Here is a 17,151-nt window from a genome sequence, read left to right on the forward strand (position 1 = left end):
GCCCAGACCACACTGAGCATGTGCACAGTCTTGGTCTTGCAAAGATGTTTAACAAAGTTACAAGATGGTGACTCCCTGTGGCCAACTTTGAAAGCATAAATCATTTGTTTTATTAGGCTTGAAGTGAGTTCATGTTTATCTTTAGTTTACAAAATACAGCATTTCTAGCATTATTCTGTTTTAGACTTTAGTTCCCCTTTAAAGGGCCACTATTTTCTCCCTGTGTTGTTCAAAGCAGGGGTTCCCAACCTTTTTTTACACGTGGGCCACACACAAGAAGAGTTGTGGAGCAACAAGCATGAAAAAATGTCCTAGTTCCTGGGTGCCAAATAAAGGCTGTGATTGACTATTTGGTAGCACCTATGTGGATTGGCAGCCTATAGGAGGCTCTGGTTGGCAGTACACCTGGTTTTTATTCAACCAAAACTTACCTCCAAGCCTGGAATTCAAAAATAAGGACCTGCTTTGAGGCCACTGGGAGCAACATCCAAGCAACATGTTGTTCATGAGCCACTGGTTGGGGATCACTGGTCTAAAGCAAATGTTAAAGGAGATCTAAAGCCTAATATTGAATATTAGTTAAATGCTGAGTACTGAGTACTGAACTCACTGTACCAGGCAAGAGGTTTAGCAGCTCAACAGTAATGATCCAGGATTTTAATGTTGTCCAAAGGAGCTCCCCATCCTGGATCTTGTTAGACCATATTTTGTGTGTCAGTGGCACTGCACATTGGTATTCATTGGAACCAAATTCTTACCTTGCATCTGGAAAAATGTTCACTAGAGGCTTGAACGTCTCCTGTAAATACAGCTCTAAACAAAAGAAAACAGAGCTTTCAGGTTGGTTGGCAGGTTCACATGCGCTTCTCAATTAGATCTGTTATTGTCTAATGGAAATCTTGTCATTGAAAACATTTTAAATTTAGTCTGGCCCCTCAGGAAATTGCAGTTGTTATCTCTAACTGCCATCTGACAACAGACATGGGGGATCATTTATAAACACTGGGCAAATTTGCACCTGGGCAGTAACCCATAGCAACTAATCCGTGATTAGCTTTTTAAGACGGCTGCACGTTAATTAGTGAAAGCAAACATCTGATTGGTTGCCATGGGTATTGCCCAGGTGCAAATTTGCCCAGTGTTTATAAATGATCCCCCATGATGTCCTGGGGAGAAAGGAGCATTAAAGAGAGATCTGATATAAATTGAGATTTTTTTAAATTAGTGTACAAGTTGCTAATCTTACCAACTGTACTGGTTCCTACACAAGCTTTGTTGGGTTAGCTGACGGACATGACTAATAAATGCATGTACAAATTGACATATTTTTCAAGAATAGGTCAGAATGTGTTTGACTGCTTTGAGCACTCAAACACATTCCTTCCTGTTTGTGCTCAGTGCCGTTCAGCAGCGACATGGAGCACTAACACCAATATAAATCATGCATTCCTAAGGATTGCAGAAGTAAATTATGCAGGGGGTCTGTGCAATGGGAATGATATGCCTTCTCCTACTACCACAATTGCTTGCAAGAACCATGGTCGTCAGGTGCCGATACCTTTTATTGGCTAAATAAGTCGAAAGCTTGCAAGAACCAGGAAGTTGGAAACTTAGAGCAATTTATTTAGCTCAAGAAATAACATAAACCATCTAGGTATGTTTTATATATGCTGGGGACAGATTTCACACTGTGGGGGGCTTCCACTCAAAACATCAGTTAAATCCCCATGTACAGTGTGATATCCCTGTACTAAATCTTTGTATACAATCACTGAAACTCCCTCAGGGGTGCATTTCCAGAACAAACAGCAAAGCCTTACCCCTCCAAGTCTCAATCTTGTGCTCTTCTAGCTCATAAATCTGTACCTGTGGGATAGCAACACACAAAGAGCGATTAAGAGGAGCAGTTAAAGACTCTTTATAAGATCACATTGAAACAAGATGCAGGAAAGGCAGATGACTAAAGGCTATCACCTTATTCACAAAATAATGCTCATATCAAGTATGTAATAAAAGGCGCTAATTTTGTCCAGTAACCCCTAGTAACCAATCAGCATGTAGAATTTACTAGTCACCTGTTAAAATGCAAGTATGTTATTGGTTGTCATCGGTTACTGCTCCCAGGCAAACGTAGTGCCTTATATTACATATGGGGGATAGAGTAAATCTTGTGGTGACAGGTAGAGGCAAGGGGGTACAAGCTAAATAATTAGTGATTAAACATTTCTTGGGGGTCTGCAGTCACCCTAAGACAGGATCACTCTGAAAGAAAACAAGTGAGCTGTCTGAAGGAGCCATTCACTATAGGGTGGCCAATTCTTGGCACTATGTAATTCCAGTGATAAGGCCAAACTGCAGCACAATCCTACAACAGTTATGCACTAAAAGAATAAGCTTTGGGCATAAGCCAATGATAATGGATCCCCTGGGCATGTTGCTACTTACCATTGGAGACTTGTAATATCGATGCAATATATTAATGAAATCTGTAATTGTTAACATACCTGAAACGAGAAACAAGTTAAATAAAAGGAACATTAAAAAAAACCTCTACAGTTTATATACACATGGTGTATTAAGACCACATGTGTATGAATTCAGAATTTGATATTTTAAAATTGCCTGTTGAATTTGAAATTGCCTGTTGAATTTGTTCTATGAACAAAGTGTGTGTCAATACTGCAGTCACCTCGTTGGATTTCAAGCAGACTCCAATATGGGCATGCAAATATAAAAAATATATATATATATATATATATATATATATATATATATATATAAAAAAAAAGCTGGGAAGAAGTCTCGCACTCTCAGGACTTAAAAAACAATAAAGAGGTTTATTAATTACACTTTGAAAAAGGTCAGTTTGCTGACCGAAACGTCAGTTTTTTCCTCTGTGAATTAAAAAACCTCTTTATTGTTTTATAAGTCCCGAGAGTGCGAGACTTCTTCCCAGCTTACATTTTTCGTTTGTTTTTGCACCATATATATATATATATATATATATATATCAATAATATATATATATCTGATAGATATGGTTCAGTTTCAGACCCCCACAAAATAGAAAATAAAAATGTCATTTAGAACACGAAGTAAACATTCAATGCAATGTATAATGCACGTCTTTGTGTATGCTATATGCTTCAATTATTCATTTCCAACTCCATACATATTTAGGGGCAGATTTATTAAGGTTTGAATCGGAAATTCGAATTCAAATTTTCCAGTTGGATTTTTGGTCATATGGGAATAATCCATAATTCGAATTTGAGATTTAACATACCTGGACCCTGGGAACAATTCAAATCCGACTATTCAAGTCCATGGCAGAGGTCCAGTGACCCATTTGAGGATGTTAATAGCCGAGTTTTTTTTAGGAGAGAAGACTGAATTCGAGTTAAGTCGAATTTGATTCAAATTCAATTCGAGTTTTCTTGTCGTTAATATTCGTTTGAGTTTTAGATATTCGTTTTTTTTAACTTAAATAAGATACTATTCGAATTTTGAAGTCAATCAAGTTTATTCGAATTTAAAAAAACCTCTAAATCTGCCCCTTAAACTACTCCAAATACTCAATAAAATCTAAGAGAAAATCATAAAAACCCCAATGATGTGTTCAGATGTGGACTGGGATCTCAAGCAAATAAAGGTCCAATAAATAGCGACGTACTGGGGCATTTTACAGCAACCTCACTGGCATTTGCAGGAATTATTAAGATTGTCAATCTAGACCTGAAGATGTTACTAAGATCTGTTAAGGGTTTGTATGTCCTCCCTGTTTCTGCATGGGTTTTCTTCCATATTAAATGACTTCTGAATAAATTGACCCTTCTGCATGTAATAGAGACCTTACATCAGGGGCCTCCAACGTTTGTTACCCATGAGCCACATTCAGATGTAAACATAGTTTGGGAGCAAAAAAACATGAACATTGTTCCTGGGTGGTGCCAAATAAGGGCTGTGATTGGCTATTGGTAGCCCCTGTGTGGACTGGCAGACTACAGGAGACTGTTTGGTAGTAAAAATGGTTTTTATACAACCAAAACTTGCCTCCAAGCCTGGAATTAAAAAATAAGGACCTGGGAGCAACATCCAATGGTTGGTGAGCAAAATGTTACCCAGAGCCACTGATTGGGCATCACTGCCTTAGATCGTAGACTCCACTGGGGCAGGGTATGATTTGAATGATATACAAGTACTGTATAAATGAGCCCTATAACATGTTGGTGCTTTAAACCTATTTGGGTTCTTGTCCCTAACACTAGGTGTCACACTTTTCCCTCTTTTTGTCCTAAGTGCTTTACCTTAAAAGTACCTGCTGACGGACACTTGTCATATATGTCATATATGCCATACCCAAAACCAAATAGAAGAAAAAAAAAAAAACAGTTTTACACACATATATATTAAAATAATACAGGACACCCCTAAGCTTACTATACTCTTGGGACTCCAAACAGCTGTAGAGTCTCTATTGTTTCATTGTGTGAAGGAGCTGGGGACTGTATTTATAAATTAAGCAGCTCCTCCAAAATAACATTCCAGCAATGCCATTCTAACATTACAGCAATATTATCTACAGATTATACTGCATGCTCTCATAAACCCTAATGAACACATTTATGCAGTACTCCTACTCCCTCTATTGCATGCCCCTGTGCACCCCTCCAATGAACACAGCTATGCAGTACTCCTACTCCCTCTATTGCATGCCCCTGTGAACCCCTCTAATGAACACAGGTATGCAGTACTCCTACACCCTCTCTTGCATGCCACTGTGAACCCCTATAATGAACACAGCTATGCAGTACTCCTACTCCCTCTATTGCATGCCCCTGTGAACCCCTCTAATGAACACAGGTATGCAGTACTCCTACACCCTCTATTGCATGCCCCTGTGTACCCCTATAACGAACACAGGTATGCAGTACTCCTACACCCTCTATTGCATGCCCCTGTGAACCCCTCTAATGAACACAGGTATGCAGTACTCCTACACCCTCTATTGCATGCCCCTGTGAACCCCTCTAATGAACACAGGTATGCAGTACTCCTACTCCCTCTATTGCATGCCCCTGTGAACCCCTCTAATGAACACAGGTATGCAGTACTCCTACACCCTCTATTGCATGCCCCTGTGAACCCCTCCAATGAACACAGGTATGCAGTACTCCTACACCCTCTATTGCATGCCCCTGTGTACCCCTATAATGAACACAGGTATGCAGTACTCCTACACCCTCTATTGCATGCCCCTGTGAACCCCTCTAATGAACACAGGTATGCAGTACTCCTACACCCTCTATTGCATGCCCCTGTGAACCCCTCTAATGAACACAGGTATGCAGTACTCCTACTCCCTCTATTGCATGCCCCTGTGAACCCCTCTAATGAACACAGGTATGCAGTACTCCTACACCCTCTATTGCATGCCCCTGTGAACCCCTATAATGAACACAGGTATGCAGTACTCCTACACCCTCTATTGCATGCCCCTGTGAACCCCTCTAATGAACACAGGTATGCAGTACTCCTACACCCTCTATTGCATGCCCCTGTGAACCCCTATAATGAACACAGGTATGCAGTACTCCTACACCCTCTATTGCATGCCCCTGTGTACCCCTATAATGAACACAGGTATGCAGTACTCCTACACCCTCTATTGCATGCCCCTGTGTACCCCTATAATGAACACAGGTATGCAGTACTCCTACACCCTCTATTGCATGCCCCTGTGAACCCCTATAATGAACACAGGTATGCAGTACTTCTACACCCTCTATTGCATGCCCCTGTGAACCCCTCTAATGAACACAGGTATGCAGTACTCCTACACCCTCTATTGCATGCCCCTGTGTACCCCTATAATGAACACAGGTATGCAGTACTCCTACACCCTCTATTGCATGCCCCTGTGTACCCCTATAATGAACACAGGTATGCAGTACTCCTACACCCTCTATTGCATGCCCCTGTGAACCCCTATAATGAACACAGGTATGCAGTACTTCTACACCCTCTATTGCATGCCCCTGTGAACCCCTCTAATGAACACAGGTATGCAGTACTCCTAGTGGAGTGGAGTAATACAATGGCCATGAATGGAACAGTATCCAGCTATAAGCTAAAATCTATTCAATGCATGGCCAGCTCTTACCTACAAAACTCTGGTGTTTTGTTTCCCATAGAGGAGCAGCTCTTACGCCATTGGCTACCAAGGCAAAAAAAGCCTTCTTTACCTGGAAGAAAAAACGTACAATATGAGTCAGACAAAACTAGTTTCCTATAATTAAGATATTTATAAAAAGGGAACAGTAACCCCAGAACCCAAGGTCGCTCGCTTAGAGTGAAAATATTTCATTATCTGCACTGCAAAGCCCCAGGGACAGATACAGTTAAAGCAACCTACAGTTTTCTTGGATGATATCATAACATTGGGAGGCATTAAGAAATCCCTTTATAGTATTCTTAGGATTCAGGCCTTCCCATGAAATCAATGCTGGTTGAGCCATAGATTCCCGAACCCCTGGCATCAAGTACTTTCTCTCTAACTTGGTGAGTGGACTGCAGGAATGGGATCTGTTATCCAAGAACCTGTTATTCAGAAAGCTCTGAATTATGGAAAGGTCGTCTCCCATAGACTCTATTTTATCCACAGCCAACTCTTTAAAAAATTGATTTCCTTTTTCTCTGTAATAATAAAACAGTAGATTGTACTTGATCCCAACTATGATGTTATTAATCCTTACTGGAAGCAAAACCAGCCTATTGGGTTTATTTAATGTTTCCATGAGTTTTCCAGAAGACTTAAGGTATGAAGATCAAAATTACAGAAAGATCTGTTATAAAGAAAACCCCAGTTCCAGTGCATTCTGGATAACAGGTCCCATGCCTGTACCAAACTGAATATACATACAGGTATGGGGCCTGTTATCCAGAATGCTGGGTTTTTCCAGATAACGGGGCTTTCCATAATTTGGATCTCCATACCTTTAGTCTGCTAAAAAAATAATATAAACATTAAATAAACCAAACAGGAGTGTTCTACATCCAATAAGGATTCATTATATCTTAGTTGGGATCAAGTTCAAAGTACTGCTGTATTATAAGAAGAAAGGGAGAGTAACTTTAAACATTTTGAATTATTTAATTAAAATGGAGTCTATGGGAGATGGCCATCCTGTAATTCGGAGATTTCTGGGTAATGGGTTTCTGTATAAGGGATCCCATACCCATAGTCGGAATAAAATGTTCATATTAGCCCATATGAGGCCAATTTATTAGTATAAGGCAGGCTCGTGGCTGTGCACAATATCTAGCAGGCGAATATGGCAGTTTTGTGGTTAATCTGTGAACACCCAGATCCAGCTTGTGGCCCTGGAATAGTGACAGTGCTGTACTATAGAATATACGGAAAGCCACATGCTGACGGCAAGCAGTTCCCGGGCAGAAGGAATCATTTAGCGTAACAAGCAGAACACCAAACAATAAAGAGACATTTTCATTGGACAGCAGCACGTAAGGGCCCTTCTTCCTGGCGACCATGTGTCCAATAGGTTAATAACTGTGGCCCCTGGGGGGGAAGCAAATGTAGTAGTATAGGGTCCGGGATGGCTGTAGGAGACTTCCTTGGGAGGCAGATCAGGGGTTCAGTTCTATTCCAGTATTCCCTGCTGCAGGGAGTTGGGGCTTTAAAGGAGAACTAAAGCCTAACTAAAGAAGTAGCTAGAAATGTTGTACATTATGTTTTGTGCTTCTGTACCAGCCCAAGGCAACAACAGCCCTTTAGCAGTAAAGATCTGTGTCTCCAAAGATGCCCCAGTAGCTCCCCATCTTCTTTTCTGCTGATTCACTGCACATGCTCTGTGCTGCTGTCACTTACTGAGCTTAGGGAGCCACTCACAATATACAGTACACATAGAATAGAAATGTCACAATATAAGGCTGATTAGTAATTAATACAGATAATTACTGCATGGCAGCACAGAAACCAGTGCAATTAGCATGAGAATTTAATAATCAGCAAACCTGTAGCATCAGCTTATATTACAGCCAGGGAAGCTCATTTTCTGCTGGATAATTAGTGACGAGCCCTAAGCTTAGCTTCTCAACAGCCAATCAGAGCCCACTGAGCATGTGAGTGTCACAGACACTTTCCAAGATGGTGACCCCCTGTGACAAGTTTGAAGTCCTGGATCATTGCTGCTATTGACAAGCTGAAACTTTAGCCTCGTGCAATAAGTTCACTATATAAAATATGGCACTTTTAGCCACATTAATTTTTAGGGTTTGGTTCTCCTTTAAGCAAATATGAAAGGCAGCAGCTGCACTTACTTGTAACGTAGTGTCGAATACAACAAGTTTGGAGCTGGTCGGGACAATGTCGTAGCACTTGTGTGATTTCATGAAGCGCGTATATATGTCACTCTCGGATTCTTCAACAGCTGTGAAAGACAAAGCACCATGGATATTAACCTTTAATCACTCTATGGAAGGACCTTGGCTAATATTTGTTTTCACCCAAGAATATTACTGTAAAAGGAAATTAAACCAAATAATGAGTAAGATTTATCTTTAACCTATTTTCCCTTTTATCAGCGTTGACACATGAGAACATACGGTAATGATTATGAACATCACAAATATCAGAATGTCATACCAACAGAAAGGGATTCTGGGAGATTAGACTGTAAGCTCTAATGAAACAGTGGCTGTGAATGACTGACTGCATATCTTCTGTAAAGTGGAATATATATGAATCATAATACTGCCATAGCTGTAGCACAGTATCTAGTATTCCTGCGTCAATGTGCTGGGGTCCTATGTATAATTCCAGCCTGGGTACTATCTGCAAGGTATTTAAAGGAACAGTCACAGCAAAAAGTGAATGTGTTTTAAAGGAATGACAATATAACATACTATTGCCCTGCACTGGTAAAACTAGTGTCTTTGCTTCAGAAAGACTCCTATAGTTTATATAAACAAGCTGCTGTGTAGCCATGGGGGCAGCCATTCAAACACAGGATACACAGTAGATAACAGATAAGTACTACTATAGTTTATATAAACAAGCTGCTGTGTAGCCAAGGGGGCAGCCATTCAAGCACAGGATACACAGTAGATAACAGATAAGTACTACTATAGTTTATATAAACAAGCTGCTGTGTAGCCATGGGGGCAGCCATTCAAACACAGGATACACAGTAGATAACAGATAAGTACTACTATAGTTTATATAAACAAGCTGCTGTGTAGTCATGGGGGCAGCCATTCAAGCACAGGATACACAGTAGATAACAGATAAGTACTACTATAGTTTATATAAACAAGCTGCTGTGTAGCCATGGGGGCAGCCATTCAAACACAGAATACATAGTAGTTAGATATAAGTACTACTATAGTCTATATAAACAAGTTGCTGTGTAGCCATGGGGGCAGCCATTCAAGCACAGGATACACAGTAGATAACAGATAAGTACTACTATAGTTTATATAAACAAGCTGCTGTGTAGCCATGGGGGCAGCCATTCAAGCACAGGATACACAGTAGATAACAGATAAGTACTACTATAGTTTATATAAACAAGCTGCTGTGTAGCCAAGGGGGCAGCCATTCAAGCACAGGATACACAGTAGATAACAGATAAGTACTACTATAGTTTATATAAACAAGCTGCTGTGTAGCCATGGGGGCAGCCATTCAAACACAGAATACATAGTAGTTAGATATAAGTACTACTATAGTCTATATAAACAAGTTGCTGTGTAGCCATGGGGGCAGCCATTCAAGCACAGGATACACAGTAGATAACAGATAAGTACTACTATAGTTTATATAAACAAGCTGCTGTGTAGCCATGGGGGCAGCCATTCAAGCACAGGATACACAGTAGATAACAGATAAGTTCTGAAGAATCCCATTGTATACTACAGAGCTTATCTGTTATCTGCTGTGTATCCTGTGCCTTTTCTCCTTTTTCAGCTTTAAATAGCTGCCCCCATGGCTACACAGCAGCTTCTTTATATAAATTATAGTAGTACTTATCTGTTATCTACGGTGTAAACTATATGAGTATTTCTGAAGCAAAGACATCAATTTTACCAGTGCAGGGCAACAGTATATTATATTGTCATTCCTTTTAAAAAAAAATTTAATTTTTATTCTGTTACTGTTCCTTTAAATGTTCTCTCCATGTCTGTGTGGGGTTCTTCTGGGTACTCTGGTTTCATCCCACTTTCCAAAAACAAACAGACAGGGTTCACTGGCTCCTGATACAACTGACCCTAATGTGAATGTGAAAGGGACCTTAGATCGTAAGCTCCACTGGTGCATGGACTGATGTTACATGCTGGTGATACAAAAATAAAGGATAGTGTCTGTTAAGTGTCCCTCTTCTCTGCCTTATAGCTTCTCCCTGCCCTTCCCATGATGCTCAGGAACAGAACACCCTGTACTATGTGCATGACTACAGCACAGGGCTATCCGCTGATTCAGTAAGTCAGAGAGTCAGAAAGCCCAAGGCTCCATTAGAACAGGCTGATCTGACCGGGAGGAACAAACCTCGGAATTCTCACCCTCATTATCCATAAAGTTACTTTCTACTGATTAGAAGTATGATTGTTTCCCTGCAGAGCAGTTAGGGACTGTCTGACAATTCCTATCTACAGCAGTGAATGAAGGGAGAATTTCACTGCATACAGTCAGGTTTCTTATAAACAATACACATTTTTTAATTAAAGTATATTGGAGATAGGTTTCTTTTTCATTAAATAAAGTAAAAATGGGATTTAATGAAGATTCAAATTATGGAAAGATCCATTATCTGGAAATCCCCAGGTCCTGAGCATTCTGGATAACAGGTCCCATACCTGTACAAGCTAACCACCATAAGCCCAATAGGCTGGTTTTGCTTCCAATAAGGATTAATTATATCTTAGTTTTGATCAAGTACAAGTTACTGTTTTTTATTACAGAGAAAAGAGGATTCATATTTAAAAATCTGGATTATTTGATAAAATAGAATCTATGGGAAATTACCTTTTTATAATTTGGAGCTTTGTGGATATGGGTTTCTGGATAACGGATCCCATACCTGTACATGTCAATGTGTGGGTAGGCAGAGAATGGAGACTATGCTGCTTCCGTACAAAACAATTCTAGCTTACAAAGAGCATCACAAATGATTCTGCTGTTGGGAAAGCCCAGGCCCCAGTGAATGAGTTAATGAAGTACTATTCTGCCTTCTCAGAGAGTAAATGATTGATATTTAGGATGTTATGGTTGGTTGGTCGGGGTATCAAGGGACAAATAAGCATCAACAGTCTTCTATGGCAGAAGGGTCAACGTGTATCCGTTTAGCTGGGTCCATGATAGCAATTCCTACGTTTGGATTTAGATTATTATTGCCCAAGATACTTAAACTAACAGAAACATTAAAGTGTTTTAAAATAATAAAAATATAATGCAGTGTTGCCCTGCACTGGTAAAACTGGCGTGTTTGCTTCAGAAACGCTACTATAGTTTATATAAACACACTGCAGTGTAGCCATGGGGGCAGCCATTCAAGCACAGGATACACAGTAGATAACAGATAAGTACTACTATAGTTTATATAAACACACTGCAGTGTAGCCATGGGGGCAGCCATTCAAGCACAGGATACACAGTAGATAACAGATAAGTACTACTATAGTTTATATAAACAAGCTGCTGTGTAGCCATGGGGGCAGCCATTCAAGCACAGGATACGCAGTAGATAACAGATAAGTACTACTATAATTTATATAAACAAGCTGCTGTGTAGCCATGGGGGCAGCCATTCAAGCACAGGATACACAGTAGATAACAGATAAGTACTACTATAGTTTATATAAACAAGCTGCTGTGTAGCCATTCAAGCACAGGATACACAGTAGATAACAGATAAGTACTACTATAGTTTATATAAACAAGCTGCTTTGTAGCCATGGGGGCAGCCATTCAAGCACAGGATACACAGTAGATAACAGATAAGTACTACTATAGTTTATATAAACAAGCTGCTGTGTAGCCATGGGGGCAGCCATTCAAGCACAGGATACGCAGTAAATAACAGATAAGTACTACTATAATTTATATAAACAAGCTGCTGTGTAGCCATGGGGGCAGCCATTCAAGCACAGGATACACAGTAGATAACAGATAAGTACTACTATAGTTTATATAAACAAGCTGCTGTGTAGCCATTCAAGCACAGGATACACAGTAGATAACAGATAAGTACTACTATAGTTTATATAAACAAGCTGCTTTGTAGCCATGGGGGCAGCCATTCAAGCACAGGATACACAGTAGATAACAGATAAGTACTACTATAGTTTATATAAACAAGCTGCTGTGTAGCCATGGGGGCAGCCATTCAAGCACAGGATACACAGTAGATAACAGATAAGTACTACTATAGTTTATATAAACAAGCTGCTTTGTAGCCATGGGGGCAGCCATTCAAGCACAGGATACACAGTAGATAACAGATAAGTACTACTATAGTTTATATAAATAAGCTGCCGTGTAGCCATGGGGGCAGCCATTCAAGCACAGGATACACAGTAGATAACAGATGAGTACTACTATAGTTTATATAAACAAGCTGCTGTGTAGCCATGGGGGGAAGCCATTCAAGCACAGGATATACAGTAGATAACAGATAAGTACTACTATAGTTTATATAAATAAGCTGCTGTGTAGCCATGGGGGCAGCCATTCAAAGGAGAAAAGGCTCAGGTTACACAGCAGATAACGGATAAGCTCTGTAGAACATAATGGTGTTATCTGTTATTCACTATTTAACCTGTGCCATAGAGCCTTTTTTCAATTTCCGCCATGGCTACACAGTAGTGTGTTTATAGAAACTATAGTAGTACTTATCTGTTATCTACTGTGTATCCTGTGCTTGAATGGCTGCCCCCATGGCTACACAGCAGCTTGTTTATATAAACTATAGTAGTACTTATCTGTTATCTACTGTGTATCCTGTGCTTGAATGGCTGCCCCCATGGCTACACAGCAGCTTGTTTATATAAAATATAGTAGTACTTATCTGTTATCTACTGTGTATCCTGTGCTTGAATGGCTGCCCCATGGCTACACAGCAGCTTGTTTATATGAACTATAGCAGTACTTATCTGTTATCTACTGTGTATCCTGTGCTTGAATGGCTGTGATTAGGCTTATGGTGCAGTAAGTTCATGTTTATGTTTAGTATACAAAATACAGCATTTCTAGCCTTATTCTATTTTAGACTTTACTTCCCCTTTAACCGAACACCAAATGTTACCCTCTTTTGTTGTGGCCCGGTTAAACAGATGTGTTTACATACAGGTCCCCAGGAAATGAGAAGCATCGCCAATGAACCACTACAGATATTAGGAACGAGGGACTTCAAGCAGAACTAGATGCTTCTGGCCAAATACGACTAAAAATAAACTCAGCTGCTTGTCAGTATAGAGAAAGGCTATGTTTCATGCCATCTTATTTCAGACATACGTTAGGCGTGTTAAAATAGGTCAGCCGTCAGCCGCATTTAATGGGGTTCCTAGCTAAACCAACCATCATCTCCTTCTCAACATCACTCTGGTGTGGCCCCCCATGGGAGAAGCCATTGATGTTTCTGCATAAAGCATATAGCAAGGGGCAGATTTATCAAGGGTCGAATTTAGAGGGTTAAAAAAAACCACCAATTCGACCCTCGAAGTAAAATCCTTCGAATTCGAATATCGAATTCCAAGGATTTTAGCACAAAAGGTTGGATGAAATCGTTCGAATCAAATGATTTTAAGCGATCGATCGAATGATTTTTATTCGATCATAAAAAGTGCCCAAAACTTACCTACAATGTCCCCATAGGCCAACATTCAATTCGGTAGCTTTTATTTGGCGAAGTATTGAGTCGAGACACTACTTCGATTATCGAATAGTCGAACGATGTTTACTTCGAATCGTTCTAATCATTAGATTCGATCCAATTCGATGGTCGAAGTACCCAAAAAATTACTTCGAAATTCGAATATTTCACTCCTGCAGGAAAGCGTTTCTACGGTTTCATCGGTTAGGTAAAGTTGAATGTTCTTGTCTCTGGTGTTTCAGTCTGAGTCCTTCAGCAGGTCGGGTACCCGCAAAAAAAGCGGGCACCCTGCGGTATGAGGGGAGGATTTTCAGGTGCGGGTATATCCGTAGTTCTGCAGGTCGGGTTGCGGGTCTCATTTAAATGTCTTATGTAATATTGTCTATATTTTACTCCTTTTAAAGTTTTCCGAAACTTGTTTTTGTCTCCGCCCACTTTTGATCACTTCCGGTTTACAGCACCGTCACTTCCTGTTTGATGGTGGTCGGCGGGTTACGGGTCAGGTTGCGGATAAGGCAGTTGTGGGTCCGGGTCGGGTAGCGGATCGTGTTCGGGTCGGGGGTCTTAGAAATTGGTTCCGCGCAGGACTCTAGCTCAGGGATCCAGGAGCAAATTCTGAACGGTTACATTGAAATGTAACAATTCTTAGAATTTGCTACGTTTAATTAAAAAAAACAAAAAAACAATAAAATTGTGAAAACTGCCGAATACCGTGACTTTTTCGGATTTGCCACCAAATACCTTGACCAAATACTGCAACTTTTTTCGGAAACCCAGCGCAGATCAGGATATCTCCGAGACATTTCCAATTGATTTCTACAGGAACTCGGTGAGTACTTTTTTATTCGGACTTTTATTCGGACTTTTAACACCCTTTTTTACCCCAAGAAAAAATTTTTATTTTTCCCCTTTAAAAGGCCAATGAGAAAAAAAAAAAATCAGAATAGGGTCGGCAACCTCTTAGATTCATTAGTAGAAAAACGGATGCAAATGAAAAATAGAAAGTAATTGAAAAAATTCTTTATTTCTGGTGAACTATCTGAAATCAAAGTTTAAAAAAAAGTGTTGGAAGGTGAATAACCTTTAATTTTAAAGTATGTTATAGCCAAGGATGCACTGAATAAACTATTTTGGATTCGGCTGAACCCCCGAATTCTTCACGAAAGATTCGGGCGAATATCAAACTAAATCCAAATTTGCATATGCAAATTAGGGCCGGGAAGGGAAACATTTTTTACTTACTTGTTTTGTGACAAAAAGTCACTTGATTTCCCTCCCCACCCCTAATTTGCATATGCAAATTAAGATTGGGATTCTGTTTGGCTGAGTAGAAGGATTTGGCCGAATCCAAATCCTGCTGAAAAAGGCCGAATCCTGGCTGAATCCCGAACCGAATCCTGGATTCGGTGCATCCCTAGTTATAGAATAGCTAATGCTAAGCAACTTTTCAATTGGCCTTCATTTTTTCTTTTTATATAGTTTTTGAATTATTTGCCTCTTTCAAGCTTTCAAGTGGGGGTCACTGCCACCATTTAAAAACAAATGCTCTTTAAGGCTACATATGTATTGTTATTGCTACTTTTTAATGCTCATCTTTCTATTCAGGCCTCTCCTATTCATATTCCAGTCTCTTATTCAAATCAATGCATGGTTGCTAGGGGAATTTGGACCTTAGCAACCAGATTGCTGAAACTGCAACATTGAGAGCTGTTCTCTAAAAAGCTAAATAACTCAAAAACCACAACCACAAATAAACGAAAACCAATTACAAATTGTCTTAATAATATCACTCTCTACATCATACTTAAAGGGGTTGTTCACCTTTGAGTTCACTTTTAGTATGATGTAGAGAGTGATATTCTGAGACAATTTGCAATTGGTTTTAATTTTTTATTATTTGTGATTTTTGAGTTATTTAGCTTTTTATTCAGCAGCCCTCCAGCGTGCATTTTCTGCAATCTGGTTGCTAGGGTCCATATTTACCTAGCAACCATGCACTGATTTGAATAAGAGACATGATTATAGACAGGGGAGGTTCGAAATAGAAAGATGACTAATAAACAAATTTGTAGCCTTACAGAGCATTTGTTTTGAGATGGGGTCAGTGACCCCAATTTGAAAGCTGGAAAGAGTCAGAAGAAGGCGAATAATTAAAAAAACTATAAAAAATAAACAATGAAAATCAATAGAAAAGTTGCTAAGTATTAGCCAATTTATAACATACTTAAAATTAACTTAAAGACGAACCACCCCTTTAAAGTTTATTTAAAGGTGAACGACCCCTTTAAAGTTTATTTAAAATAGGGATGCACCGAATCCACTATTTTGGATTCGGCCTTACCCCCAAATCCTTCGTGAAAGAATCAGCCGAATACCGAACCGAACCCTTATTTGCATATGCAAATTAGGGTGGGAAGGGGAAAACATGTTTTACTGCCTTGTTTTCTGACAAAAGTCACGCGATCTCCATCCCCGCCCCTAATTTGCATATGCAAATTAGGATTCGGATTCGGTTCGACTGGGCAGAAGGATTCAGCCGAATCCTACTGAAAAAGGCTGAATCCTGGCCGAATCCCGAACCGAATCCTGGATTCGGTGCATCCCTAATTTAAAGGTGAACAACCCCTGTTGTTTTCGGAGGTTTGCCTACCCCTTTAAGAATACAAATGTTGCCTGTTGTAATCAAAAGAAAGATGCAGCAGCTTGAGCTACCACCGTATCTGCTGTCAGACCTGTTCCATGATTTCTAAGGAGCTAGCAATGTGCGGGTCGGAATTTCCACGACCCTCATCCAACCCTAACCCACCCTACCTTAGCCCGCGCCCACCAGCATCCAACTTCCAGGTTGCTTTTATAGACCCGCGCCGACCCGCCCTGTCAATGACTTCACAAAAGGGGCGGGGCAAGCAAGTGCAGCATCTATAAAAGACGAACCTGGAAGTTGGTTCGGTGGCGGGTAAAGAAGAGTGTGAGGTCAGCCTGAACCCGTCCGACCCGTGGGTATTGGGCCGGCCAGCACATCACTAATAGGAGCCCAGTAAGATGTGGGGCCAGTAGGAGCCCCTGCGAGGCGCTGAACCTTTAAAGCTGTGATCACGAAGCCTGTTTCTGGCAGAGCTCAGCACGGATTTTGTGCAAAGGATTACGCTGAGCAGTTACTTAACACCCAGAATGACTGAGCAGATTTGGAATTAAACGTAGAGAGGTGAGACAGGGGACACATGATTTTATATTAATGCTCTTGTTTAACTTCTAACGCCCA

The 17,151-nt window shown here is 40.3% G+C and overlaps 1 protein-coding gene across 1 annotated transcript in view; it reads right to left on the reverse strand.

Moving 5' to 3' along the window:
- Positions 1-17,151, reverse strand: part of prkag2.S (protein kinase, AMP-activated, gamma 2 non-catalytic subunit S homeolog) — a 156,107-nt gene that overhangs the window by 14,354 nt on the left and 124,602 nt on the right. The window contains 5 exon segments of the mRNA NM_001090026.1: positions 759-813; positions 1,821-1,866; positions 2,446-2,504; positions 6,164-6,245; positions 8,341-8,450. Of these exon segments, the coding sequence (NP_001083495.1) occupies positions 759-813; positions 1,821-1,866; positions 2,446-2,504; positions 6,164-6,245; positions 8,341-8,450 (352 nt within the window).

The sequence above is a fragment of the Xenopus laevis genome, chromosome 6S (genome assembly GCF_017654675.1).
Source record: "Xenopus laevis strain J_2021 chromosome 6S, Xenopus_laevis_v10.1, whole genome shotgun sequence".
NCBI lineage: Eukaryota > Metazoa > Chordata > Amphibia > Anura > Pipidae > Xenopus > Xenopus laevis.